This window comes from Spinacia oleracea, chromosome 3 (genome assembly GCF_020520425.1).
Source record: "Spinacia oleracea cultivar Varoflay chromosome 3, BTI_SOV_V1, whole genome shotgun sequence".
Classification (NCBI taxonomy): Eukaryota; Viridiplantae; Streptophyta; class Magnoliopsida; order Caryophyllales; family Amaranthaceae; genus Spinacia; species Spinacia oleracea.
The window spans coordinates 130,781,033-130,791,832 of NC_079489.1; the positions used below are offsets into that span (position 1 = coordinate 130,781,033).

Sequence of the window (10,800 nt, forward strand, 5' to 3'; positions counted from 1 at the left end):
TTCTCTTTACAACAATCATCATACAATCTTACCAAATCTAAACCTTTTCAAAAGTTCAAGGATGTTTATGAAAAGTGCAATCCCTTTTCTAAACTAGAACATATGAATATTCAAGTTCATAATACAAAATTCAATGTTCAAGTTCAATGATGTTTAAATTAGAGCAAACTCTATTTAAACTAGAACATTTCAAATCATGGGGTATGTTAAAGATGAGATTTTTCTAGCATGAAATCTCTTAATCTTTGATGTTGAACCTCCCTTTTCAAGTTCAAGTTCTATTTCAAGTTCAAGTACTATTTCAATGTTCAAAATCAATGACACTTCAAGATGAGCGACTCGTCTAAAGTTAAGATTTTTAGAGAATTGAATCCGTGTCGGGCACACTTATTATTAAGAAGTTGCTTGGCGTTTGGATTTCAAATATAATAGTGCTATTTCGATATTGCTATTTCAATAACGCACCTTTGTCCCCTTAATTTGCTTAAGTGATGATTGCTATTACTGTTGCTCTTATTATTACTATGATTGCAATTCAATATTGCACTCTTTACTCACCATTTTCAAGGCGATGTGGTTTTGCACCTAAACGGTGTTGTACGCATTTCAATAATTCATTTTCTACTTGTGATGACGCTTTATTGGTTTATTACATTCATCACCCAACATGCTAAATACAACAAAATACAAAAGGTTACATTACACTTAACGAAGATAATTTTTGGACAAACCAGCCTTAGGTTACTTAAATTAACTTTAAAGTAAAGTGACCACGTACAAGTAGCAATTTCAATGATTCTAAAATGCATGATTCAACCAACCTAGTGTCATGATTAGTATTTCGCAAAACAATCCTTGTCTTGTATTCGAATGTATTTCTAAAGCCTATCAAAATAAGGAATTCGTTCCCGTACCCGAATCTCACACATTCGGTTTCAAGATTCAATGACTTGTCCAAAAAAGAGTCAACTATGGTCCTTCCAAGCGGGACCCTTAATATGTTTGGTGGTGACTCCGTCAAAGTTCAATATTTGAAAGTAGTAGGAGTCTTTACGTAGACTTTTATATATTGAGTTTTGATATTTCAAATGTTCAAAACCGGTTAACGTCATTAGGACAACTCTAGATTTTGGCTCCCTTTGATCGGGTGGGGTTGTAAAAGACCAAGTCAAAACTACGAGTTTTCCTCTTCGATATACCGGGCAAAGTTTAGGTCTTTGATGAGTTCTAATCGGAGTTCATCAAATTTCCCTAACTTGCATTACGAAATTCAAAAATACAACATATTTAATTTTATGAAAAGCAAAGTACAACGTACCAAAAAAAAACCCTACACATATTAGCATGTCTTTCAGCTTGATGGTTCTTTGTTTCTTTTTTCTAAGTTGTTCTCGCGGTTTTCAGGATACTGATTGCTCGTATCAGTAGGTTTCCTCACCCAAGTGGTTGAAGATTATTGATTTGTTGTATTTTATTGTTGTTGGTTTGTTACATTTTTGTTGCATGTTTATTATGGACGTCCTACAGTAAGGAAATTGTGTTGCATACTTTTTTGCAAGTATAGAACCGCTAATATCAATACAGTTAGCGGTTCCATGCTAAATCCGCTTTCTGTGTCAGCGGTTCCAAGTTGACCAAAAATGAAAAAACGAGCCTAGTAAGTACTCCCTCCGTCCCTTAATGCTTGCATCGCTTTCCTTTTCGGGCCGTCCCCTAATACTTGCACCGCTTCTATAAATGGAAACTTTTTACCAATATTATATTATTTCTCACACTTACCTACAAACCCACCTACTCCCTACAAAAAATCATTTAAAAATTCACACCCCCTACTCCCCACTCCCCACCCCTTACACATTTTCCACTAACTATATTAAAAAAAATACCCCACTATCAATTAACACCCATTAAATTAATAAGTCAATTCAAGTGTCTTAAACTCCGCACCGGTCAAACCGGTGCGAGTATTAAGGGACGGAGGGAGTAGTAACGATCCTACGTGGACGATACAGTAAAAATTAGTTTTTCTACCAATGCAATTTGGGAATTGATTTTTGTTTTAACCACTAGGGAAATCGTTTTCATTTCGAGCTTCCTCTCCATCACAAAGCGAAAAAGCTTTCCAATTCCGAGTTTTATGACGCACAAGCTGCTTTGAGTCGATACCCCAAATTATTCCGCGGAGACAGGCGACTGCATTGCTTACTGATTTTAATTGCGTTAATATTTACTACAACCTTCATCAAAACCCCCAATTCTAGGGTTTTTTTATGTGTTAAATTTCCCCATTTGATGATGTTGCGGAGGTACGAAATCATTTCCGCTGTTTCTCTCATCCAATCTTACTCGCCGCTGTAAAATTTGCTTTCATTGCTTTGATCGAGCCTCTATTATATTTAATTTTGTCGATTTTGTTGCATATCTTTGAATTTGTACTGTTTTTTATTGAATTTCTTAGTAAACCTGTGTCGAAGGTCTGTTTTGTGCCTTTTTCAAGCAACTTCCAGCTATACATTTTGACTATCATTATCAATTTTCAGGTGTGCTTTGGCTCTTTCGCGCCGTCGATCGAGCATCGGGAGAGCATCAGGGCAGTCTTCAACTCCTCAGGCATGTATAAAATACTGGAGTAGGGTTTTTTTGTGGGTTACTAATGTTTTAAAATGTGGATTAGTGAATTATAGATAAATGTCACTCCTAGTGTATAGTAATTTAGAGCAGCATTTAAGGTTGTGATTACAATGTAATGAGTAGTAATTAATCATGGAGCTCTTGAATCTGGAAAATGACAAGGTTTATTGATTTGAATAGCCCTTTGAGTCATTGTATTCAATGGTAATAGGGGGAAAAGGTGAAAGTTAACAGTTTGCAATAAAATAAGAAATTTTTATTATACAGGCTTACATTATGGATTAAAGGGAATAGTGATGCCATGTTATATGTTTGTCAACTTAAAATATATATTAGTGTTTTGTTTTGTTTTGGTTGCTCTTGCTATTACCTTGTTGCTATGAATCATTTCGGCCATGGGTGAACCTCTGAATGGTTGCAAGTGCTCGATAGTCGATGCCTGATGCAGGTGAATTCGGGTTGTGTAATATTCCAAATGTGGGGTGGGCGAAAGGTGGATGGGTGGGAAAGTTTGCGGTTGATGATGTGCTTATTGGTTGGTTGAAGGATGGGTGGAACTTGTTTTGAATTGTATAATTCAGTATTTAAGACTTCGCTCATCTCACTTGGAGATGGTTTGTGCATTTCAAGTTGAGATTTTTACCCCCAAGAGCCTTCTTTAGGAATAAAATGAGCACTTTAACTCGAAAAGGAAATGTAAAAATCAATTTGCGACATCCTGATCAAGGAAGTGTGTCAAGCATTTAGGGAAGAAGGGAAGCTTGTTACTTAACAATGCCATTTCCATTGCTGCATATTTTGTGAGGAGGTCGTTATGAAATCGAGCACAACCTCCTCATAAATTTCAGACGCAGTTTCTGTTGGGGCAACCATGTACCTAATATACATGATGGGTTAAGGCTTGCTTGACTTCAATTGTGTATGTTCAAAGTTTTTTTTAACTGTTCTGAAGTGATAGATTCAGGCCACTCAGTTGCATTTTTTGTTGTGTTAAACTCTTCAGTTTTTCTGATACACCTCAACCATGTATGTTTATTTGGACTGTTTTATTACTTGTTAAATTGTACGTATACATTTGGGTGCCATACTCCCATGTATGCTGACTTTTGTATATTGCTTTTGATGTAATGTGCTTGTGGATTCATAACTTTCGTGTATATCGTATGTTAGCTTTGCAAGTCTTGTTGGGTAGTGTAACATAATGACTGAACTCTTTGCACTTGACTTTGAGCAGATATTTTCATCTGTATACCCTAGGAGGGAATTTTCCTCTATTCCTCCGCAGAATGCGTCACAAAGTCCTGGTTCAACAAGCAAGCCAACTGGGAATAATTTGACGAAAGTTCTTGTTGGAAGTGTTGCAATTGGGGCATGTTTCTATGCAGCTTATTCTAATGGATATCTTCAGGGGCAGAGTTCTGATCCATTAAAGGTTGACAACTCAAATACCGAGAAATTGCCCAAAGGTGATGGAGGCCACGATTTCCTAAACATTAAAGAGCCTATATCTGTGCGTACTAGCGAAGACTCTGAAACTCTCAATTCTCATTTGAAGGATGCAAAGGATGGTACTGAAAGACAGTCTGCCATGGACCTTGTTGGAGATTCTGGCAAATATGAAGGTGAAAGTGATTTGATTAACAAAAATTCATCAAGTTTGTCTAATGACGCATCTACAAATGTCAAGGAGGAAGATCTGTCAAAAATTTCTGACGATGTATCTGCAAAAGGAGAACAGTTATCTGAATCTGATTTGGAGGAAACTGTCAAGGATGAATATTCAAGTTCTCAAAAACTAACTGAAGATAGTGCAGACATGAAATTTTCTGGAGAAAAAGATCACCTTGAGCGTCATGTGGCTGATGAAATCCTGCCGACAATTACTGATGTTGGTGCCACTATTCATGAAAACAATGCTGATAAAGATGAACTAACAGAGCTCATATCACGAAATGAGACTAAGGTGTGTTAGCTTCTGTCCCTGCTGTCTGGGACTCTATCTAGGTTGTTGGTGATGCATCTTGTAACTCCTGTTACAATTGAATGTGTTGAAATTGTGATCTGTGTGTGCTCCTTTTATCTGTGTTTTGTTTTTTTTTCATCACTCCTTTTTGTGGGGAAATTTGTAGAAATGAGAGATTTTTCTCAAATATAAAGGAAAGAAAACAATGTAGCCTGGAGATATCTTTATAGATTTGAAGGACAAGTCCCTTGCCTTTTGTTTTAATTTGTTCCTAGAAATTGAAATCTTCCCTTTGCAGGACAAACTTGATCCTGGAGAGGATCCATCAACATCCCTTTTAGACACATATCATTTGGAAGACAAGGCTGATGACGAAGCTTCAACCAAAAGTGGGCATACCATTAAAAAGTCTTCTGCTAAGGAAGAGGTAAAAATAGAGGATGTATCTTCAGTAAACTCTATTTATATTGTGTATGGTTTATGTGAATCTTTTTGTGTTGTTTTGGTGTTTGATCTATTTCTAATTTCATGGACTTTCCCAATTCAAGACTTCATCCGATACATTAGGAGACTTGGGAGATGCTTACGTATCGAAGGATGGAAAGTTGATTCTGGATTTCCTGCAAGCCATCCATACGGCTGAAAAAAGGCAAGCTGAATTGGATGCACGTGTCTTTGCTGAAGAAAAGAGGGAAATGAAGGTGATATATATCTCTTAAAATCCTGAGAACAATGTTCTTGTATTTGAATAATGATGTGAATTATAGTGCTAACGATTGCTAATAATTCTACTCTATTTCTTTTGACAAGTAAATATTGTTACTTAATAACTATTGCTACATATGTCCTGATTATGGATTTCAATCTTTCATGGAAAATATAGGACAAATATGAAAAAGAGCTGAAGGATGCAAGGGCTAGGGAACTCATGTATGCTGAGGAAGCAGCGATGTTAGAAAAGGTTGTTACAATTTTCATAATTGACTTGTATTGTACTGCTGATCTGTTCTTTATTTGGTATCGCTTTTCACTAGTCAGTGTTGTGTGTGTTTCTATTATATGCTCAGCCTTTATTGTTCATTAGTAATTATGTTAATGTGTTATAGAAAAAGTAATAATTATATTAATGTTGTATATTTGTATGCTGTAGCTTTGTGGCCTTCTCTTTTAGGATCTTTCTCCGAAAAAGGTTGACTAAAAAGGGAGAGAATTTTCGAGGGTTTAGGCCGAAACTGACAATATTGAATATTGGATGACAGGCTACAAAAATGTACTACATACGTTTTATAAAAATAGCAGCTGTATTGAAAGGAAAAGGTGGGAAAACTAGCACGTAGCCATAAAATCCTAACTAGGTTGTACCCTTGTACAGCTTTACTGCATGTTAAGATGCATCACTAATTCATATACTTGTTGATGTTTGTCATCAACCTTCCTCCCATCCTTTGGGAAAGTTTGTAATCATTAGCGAGCTAAACTCGACCATTTTTAACATCTGGAAGAGGAAGGAAAAGACCAAGGATGGGAGTGTTTGTGGCTCCCTTGTTTACTTAGAAGTTAGAACAACGGGGTAAAGGGATGTTGAGGTTAATAAAATGTGTGCCCTTTGAAAGCATTCTTTAATGGCTTAAGAAGACACGGGACCCCCAACTTTTTCCTGGGCTTTTTGTGCAACTTTTCCGTTGGGCATTTGGGGGTTTCGAACATGACCAGTTCACAAGATGGAGAGGTATCCTGAAGCTTGCAAAATTAGGCTGAACCCTGCCTTGCTGAAGCTTTGCTTATTTACTGTTTTTCAACTGATTGAGAGCTTATGCAAGGATGAAGCTTGAGCTACTGAAGTTAGGGCCTTTCGCCACCTTCTGCTTCAAGAAAATAAGGCTCTGCTTAATTGTCAATATTATGTGATTGGAAAAAGTTATATTCTATTAGTTGGCATATAACATATCACTTTCATAAGCTTTGGGGTTTATGGGATTTCTACATTGCTGGCTGAAGTATTGCCGACACCCATATCCCTAAAGCGTATAGGTGTTTCTAATGTATAAGTTGTCACTTGTCAGCGGATATTACGTTGCACTAAATCTATGAAGTCTGGAAGTTGGAACATTGTTTTTGTCGTTATACTCTGAGCTCCCTCTTGAACTTAGGCTCCGTTCTATTAGACTTATTTTGACTGAACTTATATTATCTGAACTTATCTGAACTTAACTGAATTATCTGAAAAGAACTTATTTTGTCTGAAATAAACTTATGAAAATGTTTGAAAAAAAACTTATTTTTGCTGAACTTATATTATCTGAACTTATACTTATCTGAACTTATTTTGTCTGAAATAAGTCGAACAGAACAGAGCCTAAATGGTGCTTTCATGTACAGAGTACTGTCTTTTTTCCTTCCTAAAATGGCTTTCATCTACTAATGTACTATTGTTCGTCTTCTTACCATTTACTTTTAGTAGCGGTTGATTGTATTTGAGTTAGGTTGGCTTCTATTGACAAATTTAGTTTTACTTCATGAATATTCCTTTCTTGAAACGACTAGCTTCTTGCATCTGGCATTTCAACTTTTTTCTTCCTTTCGAAAGTTTTATCCTGACTTGTGCATATATCCAAACACACACACATGACTTGAAACATACTCTGTGCTTTTGAACAGGCTTCTTAATAGACTTGTTATTTTCTTGACATCTAGGTAAAAGTATTTCTGAAAACACCGTGACAGTCACAGCTGTATTCAGTCCTTAGCATTTCACATCTGCCTTGTATCAGACCTAGGTGCAACCACCGTATTCATTTGCTGGGTTGCTGATGATTGATGAACATTGCCTGAAAAGTAATGATCAGCCAAAAATTTTGTGTTGAAATGTTTGCTTATCTTGTTCACTGTGTCAACTTTGTATTACTGTTTGCAATGTTGTTCAAGGACCAAGGTTCAGACATTTGTGAGTCACTATCTTCAGGTTTCTGTTATCTATTTTGAGTGTTCTCCTTTCCAACTGGTGAAGTTACTATCTTTGACTAGAGTGGTGAATGTCTTGTAGTATTGCAACCATCATCACAGTTTTCTGGTCTTTTTTTAAAATCTCATCACTATTTTAAATGGATAAGTCTCTTGAAAGACCTTTACAGCTTAACTTTGCTAGGGAGTCCGTGATCTTGCATACTTTGTTGCATGTCATCATTAGCGACTTCTACTCTCCAAGAACTAATGGTCTGATTATATTTTTTTTAGGACGGGTAGAATTTAGGTTATGGCTATTGTTTCAAAACTAACTAGCTCAGGGTTACATAAGTTTCCACTGATAATCTTTTATTGAATTTCTGCTTGTTTGTACAATACTTTGGATCTTTTAACCTGTCTTACTCTTGTTGCTATCATGACTTGTAGGAGGTACATAAAGAAAGAGCTAAAGCTGCCGCAGCCTTAAAGTCACTTCAGGAAAGAGCTGAAGAAAGGCTGAAGAAAGAACTTGAAGATAAGGTGCAATATCAGCTCTTTTGCAGCATTTCATTGTGGTGAAGCAATTGTTAAATTCAATATCCTGATTCTTGTGTTTTACATTGCAGGAAAGAGAATCAGAGTCAAAGCAGAAAGAAATCCAGGATTTAGCTAAAGCTGAAATAGCTGCGTCAATTGCACGAGAAAAGGCAGCACAGATTGAGAAGATGGCTGAAGCAAATTTAAATGTAAGCAAGCAACTTTAGCTTCTATATTATTTTATTGTATTTGTTTATGTTTGCATTTACTTAAAAAAAAAACAAGTGTGGGATTAATAAACATGAAGGATCTTCTATTCTGTGCTATTTTGAAGTAAAAGATCTTCTAGGGTCTGCAAATTCCTTGAACTTGAAGATGTTTTATATGGAGGTTCTAAATCTATTATGCTGATAGACGTGGACAAAAAATCAGTCTTTAATGCCATTTGTTACAATAATGTATTTGAATTAGTTGTTCTGGGGATATATAATTCACTATAAGCATGGTGTATTCTTGTGATATAAGTAATTGTTGTGTGCAGTCATGATAGTACTTGGTGTGGATCTAAACCAAATACTACCAGTCTTGATCCAAAAGCGATATTAACCATATTTGCTCAATCAGTCCTGAAAGAACGGATTGGTTCTTAAATACCCAAATAAATTTCTGACCTTGTTCCCTTGTTATATTTATCGGAATGATTATAGTGATAGATCTACACCGTCAGAAGAGAAAGTTGTTCTGGACTCCTAGGTAATTGTACCATTAGGTGTTTGCTACTCCGTATATGTTAATGTATTGCAGAGCCCAAGAACAAAGTCCTATTTTTGCAGTTTAATCTTACAACGGTTTTGGGAACTCCTTTGTCAAGTTGTTATTGTGCATGTTGCATTATTCGGTATATGTTGTAACTCATTTAGTTGAATGGATTGTCTTGCAGCACAACATGTCCCCCCTGTGCTAGTTCTTAAGTTGTCTGTCTCCTCCCGCCTATATCTTTTTGCTGTTGCAGTTCTAATTATATCTTTTAAATCAAGCTTTATACCTGGAAGACTTACTTTTGCAGATAAATGCCCTGTGCATGGCATTCTATGCAGGATCTGAAGAGGCTCGTCAGACTCACTGTTTTCACAAGCTTGCTTTGGTATTGTGTTTGATCTTTCTGTTTACTTTCCTCCTACTGTTGCCTTTTCCTGGTAGTGGATATGGTTTCAGCTTATATGTTGTTCTACATGCTGCTTGAAGTAAAATTTATTTGCTCCAGTGGCCCTTAACCTATGTGTTCGGTTGTGTTCAGGGTGCACTTGAGTTGGAAGATGCACTATCAAATGGGCTGCCTGCTCAGTCAGCATTAGATGCTTTGCATGTGTATATAGAGAATGTTGATAAGGACTCATTACTGCAGTTGGCTCTATCATCTATTCCTGAAGATGTTCGACTTCATGGCACAGATACTGTTCTACAATTAAATCAGAAGGCAAGTTTCACTGTGTGTTTGCTTATACAACGTGGAGGAGGTGGGGGCAGAACGAGAGGAAAGGAAAGGAGAGAATGGATCCCTCTACTCCCATTCACTTCCCTCCAATCTGTACCCAAACTTCAAACAAGGAAAATTATATTTTCCTTCCAATCTCCTCATCCAAAGACACTCTCAGACTTAGCTTTGAATCTGTCAGGGATTCGCTGGGAGAGTTTTCATGCTTTGTGCTTCCCTTCCTAATTTTCTTTTAAAAGTTAGCTTGACCTTTTCTCTTCTTATCTCTGTTTTTCTCTCTATATACAGTTTGATGCCTTGAAAGGGAAATTGCGGCACTTCAGCTTAATTCCTCCAGATGGTGGTGGTATTTTGGCACACTCCTTGGCTCATGTGGCATCCTTTTTGAAGGTGTCATTCCCAAACATTAAACATTAAGCTTCTCGATACTCATTCACAAGAGGGGGAGATATTACTTTTGTTTAACTATAGAGTCCCTTACATCATTTTATTTTCATATTATAAAAATTTCAGGTGAAAGAAGCTGATCAATCTGGGGATGGTATTGATTCTGTTCTAAATAAAGTTGAGAGCCTAATAGCCCAAGGGAAGCTTGCGGAGGCAGCTGATGTGCTTGAAGATGGTGTTAAAGGCAGCAAAGCCTCTGAAGTTGTTGGTGACTGGTTGAGAAGAGCTAGAAACAAAGCCATTGCTGACCAAGCTTTAATTCTCCTTCAATCTTATGCTGCTTCTATCAGCCATTCGTGAAGTCTGGGGCAACCCTTTTGCATGCAATGCAAGTCTCCCGGTACTCTCCCCCCTTCCAACTTTTGAAAAATATCGAGTCAGTTGTAGAAGACATAGCATTTGACCATTGTACGGGAAAACAACACTTCATCAACAGAATAAAACAATGAATGGACCATTCATTAGACAGGTATAAGGCTGAAAAGGGTTTGTGTATACTCTCTAAACTACTTATGTATCTTAACAGTGTCAACAACGAGAAAGCTGCTGGTGCGATTCCTAAGAAAATGGGAAAGAATGAAGTTTTGACTCTTACAAGTATTCTTTCCTCCTATTGTTTGTTTGTTGGTTCGGTATTTTTTTTTGTTTGGTAAACGAAATACGTTAATGTGACTAGGTGACATGATATGATGGGAAAACTTGTATGGTGAAGGCTAGTTTTCTTTGTTCTGGTGAGTGTCACTGAAATAGACGATTCAGTAATTGAGTATTGGTTGGATGTTTA

General features: G+C 36.7%; 1 protein-coding gene across 1 annotated transcript; it reads left to right on the plus strand.

The window, feature by feature from the left end:
- The first annotated feature begins 2,061 nt into the window (after window positions 1-2,061).
- On the plus strand, window positions 2,062-10,800 carry LOC110786144 (MICOS complex subunit MIC60, mitochondrial). The gene is made up of 12 exons (XM_021990682.2): window positions 2,062-2,306; window positions 2,541-2,610; window positions 3,866-4,594; window positions 4,893-5,021; window positions 5,143-5,295; window positions 5,478-5,555; window positions 7,985-8,077; window positions 8,164-8,283; window positions 9,141-9,218; window positions 9,372-9,551; window positions 9,858-9,959; window positions 10,083-10,800. Exons 1-12 carry the CDS (start codon window positions 2,293-2,295, stop codon window positions 10,314-10,316), a joined length of 1,980 nt encoding a protein of 659 aa, XP_021846374.1. The 5' UTR covers window positions 2,062-2,292; the 3' UTR covers window positions 10,317-10,800.

Coding starts and splice junctions, on each gene's coding strand:
- LOC110786144 (XM_021990682.2), top strand. Junction 4,595..4,892: donor TATCACGAAATGAGACTAAG/GTGTGTTAGCTT, acceptor TTCCCTTTGCAG/GACAAACTTGATCCTGGAGA. Junction 5,022..5,142: donor AGTCTTCTGCTAAGGAAGAG/GTAAAAATAGAG, acceptor TCCCAATTCAAG/ACTTCATCCGATACATTAGG.